This window comes from Heloderma suspectum, chromosome 1 (genome assembly GCF_057233095.1).
Source record: "Heloderma suspectum isolate Gila_16-S chromosome 1, 16-S_ref, whole genome shotgun sequence".
Classification (NCBI taxonomy): Eukaryota; Metazoa; Chordata; class Lepidosauria; order Squamata; family Helodermatidae; genus Heloderma; species Heloderma suspectum.
This window is the reverse complement of record NC_139458.1, coordinates 32,529,140-32,546,370: the sequence shown is the minus strand read 5'-3', so window position 1 is coordinate 32,546,370 and position 17,231 is coordinate 32,529,140. Positions and strand designations below refer to the sequence as shown.

Here is a 17,231-nt window from a genome sequence, read left to right as displayed (position 1 = left end):
AGGATTCGGGGGGGAGGGACAGAATGCCTCCCCCCCCCCATGAACAGAATCTGCGGAAAGATAAGTGACTTTCATACATCCCTACTTGTGATCCACTTTTTTATTTTTTTATTTTTTGTATAAAGGATAATCTGGAAAATGCTCCTTTCCCTTCACAATTTGTAATAGGGAGAGTTAGACAGGCAGAAAGCAATACTGAAGTCAATAGCTATGTGTGCTGTGCGCCTACCATGTACTGTTCGGTGCAATCTATGCTGCTGCTAAATGCAGCCACTAATGTCCATCATGCATTCTTTTCTCATTAAAATGGTTATAGGTAGAGATGTTGTGGACATCCGACTGGGTCTGAGAGTCCGCCACGCCCCCCCTGCAACCCCCAGACCATGCCTGCCGAGCCCCTGCCCTCGCTTGCACCCTCCCAGACTCACCTTGACCCATCTGGTCAGCACCCGCTATTTTGCCGACTTTTTTAAAAAATGAAAAAGAGAGCTTAAAAATGCACATATTTAAATAGGTGCAGTTTGGGGCCAGGAAAGCTCAATATGCACATAATATTATGCCTCTAATATTGCACATTTGAAGCGTTCCCAGCCCCAAACTGTGCTTATTTAAATATGTGCATTGTTTTAAGCTCTCTCTTTTTTTTAAAAAAAGCGGCAAAACATCGGGTGCTCACCCGATGGGCCTGGGGTGAGTGCATATGACTCGCCGAGCTTGTAGGGGCTTGAGTGCGGGTCTGGGAGGGGAAATGGGGGCAGCACTTCAGCAGGCACCCAGAGAACCCGGGCTGGGGTGGGTTTGGACATCCCTAGTTATAGCTTACGCTAGGGATGCTGGAAAAATCTGCAATGGAACCAAAGGACTTCAGATTTTCATGAAGCCAAGCCATGGATTCTGCAGTAGACCAGCTTTCCCCCTCTCAGGCGGATTCTGTGGACTTGCGGACCGCTTTTCTAACTTTCCCAAAGAAAAATAAGCCATTTTTTTAAAAAAATGCACATTTTCTCCGTAGGTCAAAATGTGAAAATTCGCATTGGGGGGCAGTTTGCACATTTTTGCACTTGCAAATTTGCACAACTGCACATTTGCACATATTCAGAAACAAAAAAAAATCTGATTCTGTTAATGGGCGGATGATGAAACGAAAGGCATCTGAATATCTGTGAAACACAGACAGAGCAGATTTTACACAATCTGTACAGCTGTAGCTTACACCGATCTTTCTAACAAGGGATGTAACAAGAACTGAAATAGGGGTATTGAGCCTCAGACTTGTGGGGAAAATCCAGCCCTTCTGGGTTCCCAATTTGGTCCTCCAGGATGCCCCAGATGTCTATGTCCCCCAGCCCACCCTCATTCATCTGACTGCTGATGATGTGCTGGTTTCCTGGCATTTTTACAGGTAGGGATGGGGGAGAATTTCTCCCCGAAACTTCGGGGGGCCGAGTGCCAACGCATTCGGTCCTCCGAAGGTTGTTCGGGGAGAAATTCTCCCCCATCCTATTTGCGTTGCCCTTATTTTCGCTGTAGTCTATGTAAATCTTTACGTAGACTACAGGGACCAAATAAGGAACGTGAATTGCGGCTCCCTATGGGGCCCGCCATTTGCGTACGCGTTTTTTTTTTTCAAAGTCACCCTTGATAGGCTATGTGACGATTAACGTAGCCTATCACGGCTGACTTTGCAGATCTAGCCGTGATAGGCTACGTTAATCGTTACGTAGCCTATCACAGGGGCGTTTTTTGTTTTTTTTTTCTTTTGAAGTTCGCGTCCGGGGAGACGGGGCGCTTCTCCCCGGCCTGAATTTCGGCCGGGCGAGGCGGGAAGCACCCCCCCAGCCTGAACTTCAGGGGGAGCAGCGAAGCGCCTCCCCCCCACCGCGAAGCAAGCTGCGAGACCAGGTAAGTGACTTTCGTGCATCCCTATTTACAGGGTATTTTCCCCTATTCTAAAAAACCTGAAATGCCTCACCGAAGGCTTAGTTACTGGTAATAAGGGCTTCAGGGTGCAATCCTATCAACTGTGCCCTTGACAACTGGGAGCCCCAAAACTTGGGGGCATCTAATCTTCCCATGTGGGGCAGGAGGAACAGCAGAGGCGATCTTCACCTCCCTGTCCTCCCATCCTGCAGATTTTGCTAGATGGGCTTTTCAGCCTGTCTAGTGAAGGTGCTTTGGAGGAGGAGGGAAGGAGACTAGAGGGAGCTCAGGATAACTCATATCCTGGCTGATCCAGTCTCCTCCCCAGCCTGCCCATCACAATTCACAATACCCCCTTTCTTCCTCCACTGAGGTTGCTTTTCTGACCTCGGGGGGCAGCTGGCACAGTTCTTTCCCCACCAGCTACAAGGGGGTGGGGGAGGAAGGTCGGATTGCTTTTCTCTGTCTAAACATGCAAAGGATTGCGCCCTTAGGGAACGTCTCTATGTCTAAGGGAGCAATCCTATGCATATTCAGACAGAAAAAAATCCTACAACTCCCATAATTCCCCAGTCAGCAGGGGAAAAAGTTCTAAGCTTTTTTTTCTGTCTAAACATTTAGGGTTGCACCCTAAGTCTGAAATGCTGCTTCTCACACCATTTGCAAGCTTACACTGGGTGAAGGTGACTCCAAATAAAGCTTCAGAGAGGACAGCATCTAGTACCACTCTTTGAATGATGAACATCTAATAGCAGGCAACAGAAGTAGGAATGGGCGAACTCACCCTAAACCAGGGTGCTGCTTGACGGACCCCCACTGGCCACCTGCCCCTTCTCTCTGCACCATTTATGCCTGTAATTTTGCATAAATGGCCACTTTATGGACACCATTTGCACACCTGGGCATTTATGAAAAAGGCCAAGCAGCCGTTTTTATACAAAATGGCAGCTTGGTGAGGGATCGGGGATTTCCGCACTTGCCCGACTCAGGCAAGTGAGGGGGTCTGCAGATTGGAATCTGGGGTGCTGAGCAGGGGATGTCTGTCAGACTCCACCCACTTCTGGGACTCCCCTAACATCCCTAAACAGAAGTGAATAATAGAAATACAGAGCAGCGTATTTAGAAAAGCAAAGTCCATCTAACTTACCTTTGAAGAAAATATAATTTACAAGGACCATTGCAGTCAACGGATTGAGACCCTTGACAACATTCACTAATTTTCCATGTGTTTTCCTTTCTATGTAACTGTTGATCTTCTCTTCAGCTTCCTCATGATACTTGAAGTTAGTACTAAGAATATCAGCCTGGTAAACATGTTTGGTGTCAAGCACAAATTTCAGCTGGGGGTTCCATTTCTTATCTTTGAAAAGGGCATGCCCAACGCTCAGCTCCATTTCAGTCACATTGCTGTTGAGCTTGCGGAGGAGATCACAAAAACCTTCATGTATTTCCTGCTTACTGATCTCTGTCATGTTAAAACCAAGTCCTGACAAAAGCTGAGTCAGTGTGGTAGATTTAGCCCCCAGTGACAGCATGACAAAGGCCGTGGAGATGCTCAGAGGAGAAAACATCGTATTCTGCCTAGCAGCCTGTGAAGCAACCTCACGGTAGAATCTAAAGGCAAAGTCAGCATTGGCTGGGGCGATCTTCAGAGAGGGTGAATCGTTGTGACCATCAGCAGGAGGTTGGTGGCTGTGGCCCTCATGGTGGGCAGAGGCATGGAGACAGTGCACAAAACCATGGAAGCCAGCAAGAAGCAAACATAGGCAGAAATTCAACATCGTGTTCCTCTGGGAGTAAGCTGTAAAGAGAGAATCTGTCAGGGTGGAAATTGAGCCCATAGAGCCCCAGAGCAGTTCTGATTCTGAGGAGGAACAGCAATCCGTGGGAGAGGAGCCCGCTCATCCCTCACAGGCACAGCAGCTGGCAGAGATTCCTCCTGCCAGCATTCCTGAGATGGATAGTGACCCTGGCAGTGAGAAAGTGCAGGAGGGGGGCTTGCTAGACGCTTGACGCAGACGCAGGGAGCGACAAGCGATGGAAGGCCCAGAAAGGAGGTGTAGCACCCGTTTGGCACGCAAGCAACGGTCGCGTCCCATGGACCCAAGGGAAAGAGGGAAGAACTCTCCCTAGCCCATAAGTTCAGGGTCTGAAAGTGATTCTCCTTCAAATGGGGACTAACTGCCTAACCCGGAGCAAAAAAGAATCCTTTTGTCTGTGTCTTGAGTTGGCTATTGGAGTAGACTGAAAGAGGCCACTAGGGCGCTCCTGACAGCATTAAGTTCTCAATGTCTCATCACAATGGCATAACAAAAGATGTTATTACACCTTATAACAACATGGGAGACCATTTTTTTTCTTTTTTTCTTTGTGCTCTCTTGAAGTCTGGAAGCTAGATTATTTAGGTTGATTTCTGGGGGACTGTTCTGTGAAGGGCCCCAGGGTGCATTTGGGAGCTATTCAAATGCTATGTTCCTTTCCACACAACTAAAACAACAGCAATACAACCTCTTACCTTTCTTTCCGGCAGAAAAAGAGGAAGAAGTGGTCTTGTTGCAGGGGGAACACATTTATCAATGAGTCAAATTGCAATGGAGAAGAACACAGCAAAGCTGTTGGAGTACGCAAGTTTGAGTGCTGCTCCAATGTGAGTACTCAGTAGGCCAATCCCTGCCCCTCCTCACTTCTTTTGTTTTAATTCAGTATCTTTACCTCTGACAATGTCATTCATAACAGGTCATTCAAAAGGTCCCACACACACCTCACTCTAAACAAGTGTTGTGGCACAGGGAAAAGGAAAAGGTAGCAGGCCCTTCATAATTTCACGGAAGGAAAGAGGGATATTTCTTTGGATAAACAATGGGTGTGGACTGGCAAACCAAAGGAAGGTGGCATGGTGGACTGATTTTTGAGAGCTGGTGAGGTGTAATGGTTAGAGTTTGGGACTGAGATCTGGGTTCTAGTGCCTGCACAGCCATGAAGCTCACTGGATGACTCTGGGCCAGTCACAACTCTCAGCCTAACCTACCTCATAGGGCTGTAAGGATAATATGGAGAGGAGGTCTATTTGAGCCACCTTAGGTTCCTTGAGAGAGGGAAATAAGCAGGAAAAACATGTAATAATAAATGAATAATAAATAATCCAGGAAAATTTAAGGAATGGATTTCAGTCAGTTTTCCTAATTATTATACTTCAACAATACTTCAGGATCTGGGAGAGAGCAGAGGACAGGAAGACCTGGCGTGCTATGGTCCATGGGGTCACCAAGAGTCGGACACGACTTAACAACTGAACAACAACAACAACAACAACATGAAGCAATGATTCAAAGCAGGGGTGGTGAGATCACAGAGGCTCCAATGAGAGGTGAATACAGCCTACCTTGAGCAGAACTGTTACAAATTAGGGTTCCTACTCCCCTCTTCCCTCACTGCCAGCCTCTTCTCCACATTCCCTAGTTAAAAAACAAAACAGAACATCCTCACATTGGAGAGAGGGTAGCAGGCAACAGAGGTCTCCAGTGAAGTGAACACAGCAGATGCCCAAGTGGCCTTTCTCCTGTTTTTTCCTGCCCTAGTTCATTGGGCTTGACCTGGACCAGATCAACACCTCATGTCATATTGCTATGATCTCATCATAGTGATGCTGTATCTAGGCCCTAGAGATGTCAGAGGAATCTGTCCAGGGGGTGAAGTTCACTGAGCTTTCATCAGCTCAGCTGCCCAGATTCTGGCTCGCTCACCTGTGAGCTTGCATGACTTGATCTGTATCGAGTCAGGCCAGCTCACAGATTTGGGGGTCTTCCTTAAATCACCATTTATGCAAATTATGGCCACAGCTTGCATAATTTAAGCAAATTCTGGCTGTAATCTATAGAGTTTGCACAAGTTGCAGCCCTAATGTGCTTAAATTGCACAAATCACACCCACAATCTGCACAAATTGCAGGTGCAATTTGTGCAAAATTAAGCATATTAGGGGTGCAATTTAAATTAAGCAAGTTATGGCCAGAATGTGTGCCAATTATGCAAACTGCAGCTGCAATTTAAGGGGGGAAGGTCCTGAGAAAGTTCCCGGCTTTTGGGGAAATGGTGGCAACTTGGCTTGAAAATGCAAGCTGAGCTGGGGCCTCCAGGCAAATCTGGTGAGCCAAAAAGGGCCAGATTACTCTGCGACAGCCATCCCTAGCTATATACATCTTGAGCGTTTATACCTCGTAGCACACACAATGACATCTGGTGCCATATTTTGGATCACCACGATCCCCAGCAACCCCCCTTAGGATTGCTGTACAGATTATCACTTGGCTCTTTTAAATAAAAATTCAGCTTAAATTTAAAAAGTGATTTTCTATTTAAATTTGTTTTTTCTCTTTTTATTTGTATCATTTCTAGGGATGGCGGAGAATTTCTTCCCGAAACTTCAGGGGGCCGAGCGCCAACGTGTTTGGCCCCCCGAACAAGTTTCGGGGAGAAATTCTCCACACACCCCCACCCCCTGCACCCCCCCCGGGACGGGACTTGCTCTGCCAAATGTCCCTCCCGGTGGCGGGTCCGGCCAGTGGTTCGGCAGGTGTTTGTCCGGGGCGGGAGCGGCAGCCGGTCTTTCGACCGGCTGCTGCCCCCGCCATTCCAATAAAAGAAAAAAAATGCCCCCGTGATAGGCTACGTGACGATTAACGTACCCTATCACAGCTAGATTTCCAAAGTCAGCCGTGATAGGCTACGTCAATCGTCACGTAGCCTATCACGGGTGACTTAAAAAAAAAAAGCGCGTACGCAAATGGTGGCCCCCATAGGGAGCCGCCATTCCCGTTCCTTATTTGGTCACTGTAGTCTATGTAAAGATTTACGTAGACTACGGCGAAAATAAGGGCAACGCAAATAGCGTTGCCCTTATTTTCGCCGTAGTCTACATAAATCTTTACGTAGACTACAGCGACCAAATAAGGAACGGGAATGGCAGCTCCCTATGGGGTCACCATTTGCGTATGCGCTTTTTTTTTTTTTAAGTCACCCATGATAGGCTACGTGACGATTAACATAACCTATCACGGCTGACTTTGCAGACCTAGCCGTGATAGGCTATGTTAATCGTCATGTAGCCTATCATGGGGGCATTTAAAAAAAAAAACAAAAAACTTTGGAGTTTGCGGCCGGGCGAGGCGAGGCGCCTCCTCCTCCCTGGCCTGAATTTCGGCCGAGCGAGGCGGGAAGCCTCCCCCCCGGCCTGAACTTTGCGGGGGGAGCAGCGAAGCGCCTGCCCCCCACCGCGAACAAGCTTCAAGGACAGGTAAGTGACTTTCGTCCACCCCTAATCATTTCTCTTCTTTAAAACTGCCTAGTTATAGTTCAATTGACTTTACAGGTATGTTGAACTTTAACCCTACATTTATAATCTCTTAAAACTGAATAAGTGGCCCTCTATCAAACACATGCATTTAAAAAACAACAACACTTCTTTAATTCCTGCATAATTCTGAACACAAGCATGCCATCAGCAGAAAGCAGAACTCAACAAAATGTCATATGAATGTAGTTCCTGGATAAATAAAAGGATTCAATAGAACTGTTCTGATTGTTCAACTGATTAAGCCTAGAATAGGTGATGTGATACCCACAGGCACCAGTTCACTCTTGGGCACCTTTCTTGGTGCCTGCTGAGGTGCCCTCCCCCTCCCCCTCTTAAATAAATAAATAAATAAATAACACATTAGGGATGGCTGAACTCCCCCTGTGACGTGCTGCTTTCCAGACCCCCACCGGCCGGCCGCCTCTCTTCACAATGCACGGCAACAAGGGAACCTGGCATTAGGGATGTAGGGAATGTGCATAATCCACTCTGCCTATGTTTCATGGATTGTCAGGTGCCTTTTGTTCCATTGTCTGCCCACAGACAGATGCGAATATTTTTTTCCGTCATGTGGAAAAATACACAAATAATTACGTAAGTATTTACATAATTTACCTTAGTATGTAATATTATAATTATTATAATAATTATTATATATTATAATTATAATAATTATTATATATTATATTATATTATAATAGGTATTTTCCTACTAATTTATATGTGTAAATTTTGGGAAAGTAAAAAAATCGTCTGGAAGTCCATGGACTCCACACTGCCTGAGGGGGTCACTCCGCAGAGGATTCCGCATATCAGAATTTTAGAAATCTGAGCTCATTTTAGCCCATCTCGAATTTCTCCAGCATCCCTACCTGGCATGTGGCACGCAGCATCCTGCTCCTCTGCTGAGCTGAGGTTCTGTGTAAAATGGCTCCGCCTTTTCCATGAAGGCCAACTTTATGTAAATGATGGCTGTAAAGAACCCCCTTTATGCAATATTGCAGGCATAAATGGTCTAAATAGACTGTTTATGGCTGTAATGTTGCATAAATGGGCTGAACTGCCATTTTCTGCAAACTGGTGGCTTGACAGGGGAGCGGGGACTGCCACACTTGCCCAACTCGGTGTGCACCAAGTTGGGCAAGTGCAGGGGTCCATGGACTGACTTCCAGGAGGTCTAGCTGGTGGGAATCCTCCAAGACTGAGCCCACAACTGGATGCTCACGACATCTCTATAACACATTTCCTTACTGGCAGCGGGGATCACTTGGAAGCGGCCCGACAGCCACCAGGTCCTGCCATCTTCATTTCCCATGATGTCTGTGAGCCAGATGTGGGGCCCAGAGACATTCTTAGGGAATTAAGGTGGTGGGCGGTTGCAGGCTGGTGCTGTTCTCTGCAGCATGTCCAGCCACCAAGAAAAAAGAAGGGAAACATGCAAAAGGGATTCCTGACACTTCTTTCTGGTAAACTGGGTGATAAAGGGAGCAGCATGGGTCCAGGAAGGATAGCTATAAGCCATCTGAGAGTTCTAGGAAGCCAGCAGGAAGCTAGCAGTGTGGGGACCTTTTGAATTACTGGTATGAGGTGTTTGGAACTGGTGGAGCCACCTGGGAGGTTGGGGAGGGTTGTGTTTGTATTTTGGAATAGTTGGAGGCTGCATATGTATGAGAAAGAGGGAGAGAGGAACGGTTTGTGGGGATTTTAGAGGGATCCTGAAAAACAGCGAGTGTGGTTTTTCATGTGTATGCAGTGAGGAGAAGGGAGGGACATTTGTGTATGTGTCATGCCTCTGCAAAAGGAATCCTCCTCCAAGGAGCTAGAGCTTCCAGAGTCAGGTGCCAAAGAGTAACCCCTGTCAGGAGACTGGAGTGGGGCTGCCTGTACCCTCAGGGGAGATGACTGCAGGTGTGTCCATGAAGGAGGAGTGAAGTTCCACCTCTGAGGCCTAGGCTGGGTCTGTCCACCTAGCCCCCAAGAACATTGTCACCTCAAGAAGGAAGCCAGTAGGGCTCCTCTGAGAAGAAGTACTTGATTACAAAGGGAGACTACTGAAGAGGAAAGGAGTACTCAGGAACAAGGCCCTCTTCCCAAGTACAACTTTTTCTACAGGGCCTGTAACAAACTGCAGTTGAACCTGGATGAGTCTCAGGAAGCTCTGGCTACAGAGGCCTTCAGTTTCAGTCTAGCTATTGCTGGGACAACATCTTATCTTCAGCTAGCGATGTGTAGGGATGTTAGAGAATTCTGCCACGGATCCCAGGGGGGCCAAATTCCAGTGAATTTGGCCCCCCAGAATCCATGGTGGAATGGAGCCCCCCGCCCCACCATACCGTGAAAGCCCCACGAAACGGAGCCTACCTGGCTGTGGCTGTGGCTCCAGCTCCGGCTCCAGCAGTGGCGGAGGCTCTGTCCGCTGTTGGGCTGCCGCAGCCGCAAATGGCGGCCGTCGTAGCAGCTGCCATTTGCATCCCTATGCCGGCCCGTGATAGCCTACGTATATATTTACGTAGCCTATCACGGCTAAAGCGGGAACGCAAATGGCATAGGGGACGCCATTTGCGTCCCTGCTTTAGCCATGATAGGCTACGTGAATATTTTACATAAATATGTGTCCCCTACGCAGGATGCCATTTGCATCCGCAGCAGCCCGGCAGCAGCTGGAGGCCTCACTGTAGGTTGGCCGGGCCGGAGGCTCCGTGGCCTGGCCGCGGAGTGGAGCCAGCCAGGCAGGATTCTGGGGGGGAGGAATGGATTGCGTCCCCCCACCTGTGGAACCCGGCAGATCCAGGTAAGCAGGGTTTCGTACACCCCTAGCGATGTGTGAACTCAGCCCCATCTGGATAATCCAGGTGCCTGCTCAGCTCCTGCTCCTGCTTGCTGGTCTCCGGACCATGCTTGAGCCCCTCCTGAGGTCGACTAACAGCCCACACTCACCCCAGTGGCCTTGTCGAGCTCTGCAGTTGCCATTTTTTGAAACATAAAGTAGTGATTGTAAAAATGTGCATATTTGTGTACAAGCAAAAATGTGCATTTTGCTAATGTGCATATTTGTGTATGCATGAAAATGTACATTTTCGCAAATTTGTGCATTGTCACGATCACTGTTTTATTTTTCAAAAATGGTGATCATGGAGCTTGACAAGACCGCCAGGGTGACTGCGTATCTGCTTGACTGCTTTCTCATGTTTTAACCTTAGCTTCACTTCACACCTCTGTTCTGGAAACCACTTAACTGGCTGGTAATACTGTGCTTTGACCATTGCCTCCATCTTGACCATTCCTGCCTTAGCCTGATCTCATACTTGACTGAAACTTTTATGCTTGACAATTTGCCTCTGTAATGGACTTGCCTTTGTATTACTCCTCAGTTTGCCCTAATGCTGATCCTGATCCTGCCATAGCAGGACAGTATGCATATGTGAAGGAACAGAACTGTCCTCTCTATTTTTTTAAAAAAATCAGCTTATAAGTTGAATCTTGGTGTCCATGATCTACATGATGAGGTCTAGGAATGTGCCAAATTCCAAACTGGTGTGATTGGGGATGTCCAGACTGTGTAACATCTACTCCGTCTGTGGTTCGTGGATTGTCAGGTGCCTTTTGTTTCATCGTCTGCTCAGAGGCAGATGATTCCCCACCCCCATCATACAGAAAAATATGCAAATAATTGTGTAAGAGGATTCAAAATAATTTACATGATTTACCTTTGTACGTAACATTGAGCATATTGTCCACCGTTCAACTTTAGCTCAGCAGAAAAATGCCTACAAAAATATGTACAAAATCTCCTACTGGATCCTAGCAGCAGCCACATTTTCCTTCCATAATCTCTCAGAAGTTGAGCTGACTTCTGCAATGTTGTGTGGAAAAATCATGTACGTTGCTACCTCCTCCCTTGCCCCCCATGACTATGTTTTTGTAGCTGCAGCCATGTTGTTTTTCTTTTCTTCATGGAGTGCTCTGAAAGTCAACTCAACTTCCAAAGCATTGTAGGGGAAAATGCCTTGTCTAGAGCCTTCTCTAGGGCCAATTCCAGGCTCTGGAATGCCTTGCTGAGGGAGGCTAGGTTGGCCCCTTCTGTGTTGTCTTTCTACATAGAATAACAGAATACTAGGGTTGGAAGGGGCCTACAAGGCCATGGAGTCCAAGCTCAATGCAGGAATCCAAGTCAGAGTATCCCTGACAGATGTGGGAGAGCCCACCACCTCCCTAGGTAATTGGTTCTGTTGTCGTATTGCTCTAACAGTCAGGAGGTTTTTCCTGATGTTCAGATGGAATCTGGCTTCCTGGAACGTGAGCCCATTATTCCGTGTCCTGCACTCTGGGATGATGGAGAAGAGATCCTGGCCTTCCTCTCTGTGAAAACCTTTCAAGCACTTGAAGAGCACTATCATATCTCCCCTCAGTCTTCTCTTCTCAAGGCTAAACATGCCCAGTTCTTTCAGTCTCTCCTCATAGGGCTTTGTTTCCAGTTCCCTGATCATCTTTGTTGTCCTCCTTTGAACCCTCCCCAGTTTGTCTGCATCCATCTTAAAATGTAGTGCCCAGAACTGGACACAGTACTCCAGATGAGGCCTAACCAGTGCTGAGTAGAGGGGAACTAGTACTTCCCGGGATTTTTTATTTATTTATTTATTTATTATTAAATTTATTAATCGCCCATATGGCTGGTCACCCAGCCACTCTGGGCGATGTACAACATACAATAAAAACAGTTTAAAATAATAAAATTCTACAATAAAAACATTTTCTAAAATACCCTAACCCACCCCAAATTCCTGCCTGAACAACAACGTTTTTAATGCACAACGGAAGCTCATTAAAGAGGGAGCATGATGGAGTTCCCTAGGGAGGGAGTTCCACAGAGTGGGGGCCACCACAGAAAAGGCCCTCTCCCTCGTCCCCACCAGTCTAGCTGTCCTGGCTGATGGGACAGACAGAAGGCCATCCGAGGCTGATCTTGTTAAGCGGCCTGTCTGGTGCTGCTGGAGGCGCTCCTTAAGATAGGCTGGGCCAGAACCATATAGGGTTTTAAAGGTCAAAACCAACACCTTGAATTTGGCCCGGAAAACAACTGGTAACCAGTGCAACTCCTTCAGCACTGGAGTGATGTGATCTCGCCGGCGGCTGCCTTTAATCAGGCGAGCCGCCGCGTTCTGTACCAGCTGCAGTTTCCGAACTGTCTTCAAGGGTAACCCCATGTAGAGCGCATTACAGTAGTCTAAACAAGAGGAGACCAGGGCATGTACTACCAATGGGAGCAGATGGTCGGGAAGGAAGGGGCCAAGCTGCCGTATCAGATGGAGTTGATACAGCGCTGTCTGGCTCACAGCTGACACCTGAGCCTCCATGGACAGCTGGGAGTCCAAAATGACCCCCAGGCTGCAGACCTGGTCTTTCAAGGGTAGCCGTACCCCATTCAACACCAGGTCAACATCCCCCAGCCTCCTCTTGTCTCCCACCAAAAGTACCTCGGTCTTGTCAGGGTTCAGCTTCAGCCTATTCCTCCCTATCCAGCCACTCACCGTCTCCAGACATTTGGACAGGGATTCTATGGCCAACCTTGGTGAAGATTTAAACGAGAGGTAGAGCTGCGTGTCATCCGCATATTGATGACACTGCACCCCAAACTTCCTGATGATAGCCCCCAGCGGCTTCACATAGATGTTAAATAGCATCGGGGAGAGGATGGAACCCTGTGGCACCCCACAAGTAAGTGGCCACGGGTCTGAAACCTCCTCTCCCAGTGCTACCCTCTGGTACCTGCCGGAGAGGAAGGACCGGAACCACCGCAATACGGTGTCCCCAATGCCCAACCCCTCCAGGCGGTCCAGGAGGATACCGTGGTCAACGGTATCGAAAGCCGCTGAGAGGTCGAGGAGAACAAGGAAGGAGCATTCACCCCTATCCAGAGCCCTCCTATCATCTACCAAGGCGACCAAGGCCGTTTCTGTCCCATGCCCAGGCCTGAAGCCCGACTGAAATGGAATGATTTGGAAGCTATGCTTCTATTAATGCAGCCCAAAATAGCATTTGCCTTTTTTGCAGCTACATCACATTGTTGGCTCATATTCAGCTTGTGATCGACAACAATTCCAAGATCCTTCTCACTTGTAGTGTTGTTGAGCCACGTATCTCCCATCTTGTAACTGTGCATTTGGTTTCTTTTTCCTAGGTGCAGAATTTGGCATTTATCCCTATTAAATGTCATTCTGTTGTTTTCTGCCCAGCACTCCAGTCTATCCATAACACTTTGAATTTTGTTTCTGTCTTCCAAAGTATTAGCTATCCCGCCCAATTTGGTGTCATCTGCAAATCTGATCAGCATTCCCTGCACCTCCTCCTCCAAGTCATTAATAAAAATGTTGAAGAGCACTGGGCCCAGGACTGAGCCCTGCGTTACCCCACTCGTTACCTCTCCCCAGTTTGAGAAGTTCCCATTGATAAGCACCAATTCTGTAGCCAACTGTGGATCCACCAGATCGTTGTTTCATCTAGCCCACTTTGAGCTAGTTTGCTTATCAGGATTATCATGTGGCACTTTGTCAAAAGCTTTGCTGAAGTCAAGGTATATTATGTCTGCAGCATTCCCACAGTCCACAATGGAGGTGACTTGATCAAAAACTGAGATCAGATTCGTCTGGCAGGATTTGTTCTTGACAAATCCACGTTGGCTTCGAGTAATCATTGCATTGTTTTCAAGGTGCTTACAGATGGATTGCTTGATCATCTGCTCCAGAATTTTCCCAGGGATTAATGTCAGACTGACTGGTCTGTAGTTCCCAGGTTCCTCCTTCTTGCCCTTTTTGAAGATAGGGACAACATTAGCCCTCCTCCAGTCATCTGGCACTTCCCCCATCCTCCATGATTTCTCAAAGAGAATAGACAGTGGTTCTGAGAGCTCTTCTGCCAGTTCCTTTATTACTCTAGGATGCAGTTCTTCTGGCCCTGGAGATTTGAACTCAGATGGCAAAGACATTCCTAGTCAGGCAGACATTTGTTATATAAGCTGGTCTGTTGCTGAAGGAGTATTGTAACTGGTCGGGTGCCGTTTCTTTCTGCTATTGTTGTGCTTTTAATTGTGTTTTTAATTTTGTGGGGAAAGTAAAAAAAAAACCATGCAAAAGTCCACGGAGACTGTGCAGGCTGAGGGGGGCACTCCACAGCAGATTCTGCAGGTTGGATTCTTAGAAATTCGAGCTCATTTTAGTCCATCTCAACTTTCTCCAGCATCCCTAATCAGGACGCTCTGCTTGCATACCTGCTGTCAGAAAGGCAGCAAAGGCTCCAGTCCCCAGATTTCTGTTTCCCACCACAGGAAAATGAAGTGCAGGGGTCCTAATTTGCACTTCTGCCCTTTTAGATCACATTCCATAGCTAAAGGAATTGACAGTTCATATAGAATCCACTAGGGGGCTCCCTGTGCGCAACACTGAATATCCTTCCAGATATTGATGCCATAGGTAGTAGGAAAGTACTGGCAATATTTGAGCTGCTACTCAGATCTTCCAACAAACCAATAAAGAATTGACTTGCTCAACAAGCCTAAATAAAGTATACCAATTGTTTCCACCAAAAGCTGAACAAAGTATATATGCCTGTTGAAAAAATGGAGCACAAAGGGTATATGTGTCAATGTCCAGCTCTTATTTAACTCGCTGTACGTGTGGCAATCTTTATCACACCTAGGGATGCTGGAGAAATTCGAGATGGAGTAAAATTAGGGGTGTACAAAACCCCGCTTACCTGGCTCCGCCGGGTTCCGCTGTGGGGGAGGTGCTCCGTCTCTCCCCCCGGAATCCTCACTGGCTGGCTCCGCTTCTCGGGGATTCCGCGGAGCTGCCAGCTGGCTCCGCCAGCAGCCAGACATCCAGCCGCTGGCTAGCAGGGACACAAATGGCAGCTGCCATAGCTGCCGCCGTTTGCGCCCCTGTATTCAGCCGTGATAGGCTATGTAAAGACTTACATAGCCTATGACATCTGGGTTAAAAAAACAAAAAACAAACGCGTGTGCAAATAGCGGCGCACGCAGCTGCCACCATTTGCGTTCCTTATTTTTGGCCATCTTAGTCTACGTAAATATTTGCTATTTGCGTTCCCCTTTATTTTCACCGTCTTAGTCTACGTAAATATTTATGTAGACTAAGATGGCCAAAAATAAGGAACGCAAATGGCGGCGGCTGTAGCCGCCGCCATTTGCGTATGCATTTTTTTTTTTTTAACCCAGAGGTGATAGGCTACGTAAGTCTTTACGTAGCCCATCATGAATAGGGGGGGGGGGAAACAGACTGCAAATGGTGGCGGCGGCAGCCGTTTGGAAGACCAGCCACTGCCGCTGCTGCTGCTGCTGCCGCCGCCGCCGAAGCCGCCGCTGGAGCCGCCGCTGGAGCTGCCGCCACCCGGAACATCCGCCCCAGGTAAGTCTCGTCCCAGGGGGGATCCGCGGGGGGAGGGGGGATGGCAGGCCGTTCCACCACGGAGTTCGGGGGAATGCCAGTGCATTCGGCCTCACCGAGATCCGTGGCGGAATTCTCTGACATCCCTAAGTAAAATGAACTCAGATTTCTAAGGATCTGGCCTGTGGAATCCACTGCGGAGCGCCCCCCTCAGGCCGCGGGTGGTCCGTGGACTCTCTGATTATTATTTTTTTTTAACATTCCTGAAATTTAGGCATATTTATTCATAGGAAAATACGCCCGTTTCTGCTGAGGAAAAGTTGAATGGAATGGGGCATTATACACTAAATGTTATATAGTAATGTAAATTATGTAAATTGTTGCAAATCCACTTATTTGTGTATTTTTCCACACGACAGAAAAAAAATTGCATCCATCTCTGAGCAGATGATGGGATAAAAGGCGTCTGACAATCAACGAAACACAGACGGAATGTTACACACTCCGTACATCTAGTCCTGATCCTCACTTTTCTCGTAGTGCAGTGGGAAAAGAACATGCATGGAGTGGGGTCTCATGCTAGCATCCTGATTTCAGACCAGGGGTCCTGGTGGGACATGGGGAAGGTATGCAAGGTGCAGCGGCGGCTGGCTGCTCCAATTTCAGCGGGGCTGTGAATCCATTTGGGGTTTCAGTCCAAACCAGCTCAAGCTCTAAAGCAGCTATCCATGGTGACGAACCCAATTTCAACACTTTGGATAACTCCTTTAGAGTTCTGGCTGGTTCTGATTGAAACCCAGAATGGATTCACTGCCCTACCGAAATTGGCGCGGCCAGCCTCCACTGGCAAGATGTGTACTTGGAGCAGCAGGCCTGGTCCTTCCATGAGGCAGGTTGAATCCTCTGCCTCAAGCAATGGATTGGGAAGGGTTCTACACACCTGTCAGGAGTCCCAGTTCCACCAGCACCCCATGCCTCTTAAAATGAGCCACAACATGGGCACTCTGGCCAGGCCTGCTGGCCACTGTCTTATGTGGCAAATGCTGCAACAGGAAAGCAGCCATTGCGGCTTTCCACAGCAGCTCCTGCCGCTACCTTCATGTGCCCCCAACCTAATTCTGAGATAGGCGTAGGAGGGCAGCCACTGTCAGGATTGATTCTGAGCGCAGAAAGATAGTTAGCAGCTCAGATTCAGAAGAGGAGCAGCCAGAACTGGGGGAGGCATTTTCACAAGCCAGTTCAGATATGGGTAGGCATGCTTCTCAGGTTACCAGCTCCCAGATGGCCAGGTCTGAAGCCCCCCCCCCTTGCCCCTCTCTGTGAGAAACAGTGAGCAGCAGGAGGAGGGGGGCTTGAGGACTGTGACCTAAGAGACATGAGGAGGCAGCACAGAGCTAAGAGGGAAACGTCAGAGGTGGAGCTCAGCGATGTATGAGAGGCTACGCAGGGAAGCAGCATGCCAGGGGCGGGACCTCCCTCTCTAAGTTAGCCTACCCAGAAAGCCCCCCTTTCAAACTGCGGGCAACTTCCGGTGATCCCATTTGAATCCCCTGGAGGCAT

General features: G+C 48.1%; 1 protein-coding gene across 2 annotated transcripts in view; it reads right to left on the bottom strand.

The window, feature by feature from the left end:
• Window positions 1-17,231, bottom strand: part of LOC146357073 (alpha-1-antitrypsin-like) — a 39,496-nt gene that overhangs the window by 11,148 nt on the left and 11,117 nt on the right. The window contains exons 2-3 of one of the 2 annotated variants that reach the window (XM_084826838.1): window positions 5,303-5,375; window positions 3,068-3,721 (exon numbers count right to left, since the gene is read on the bottom strand). In XM_084826838.1, coding sequence (XP_084682964.1) covers window positions 3,068-3,701 — 634 coding nt within the window. In that variant the 5' untranslated portion in view covers window positions 3,702-3,721; window positions 5,303-5,375. The remainder of the gene's footprint in view (window positions 1-3,067; window positions 3,722-5,302; window positions 5,376-17,231) is intronic. The other variant, XM_084826847.1, reaches the window with a different exon arrangement.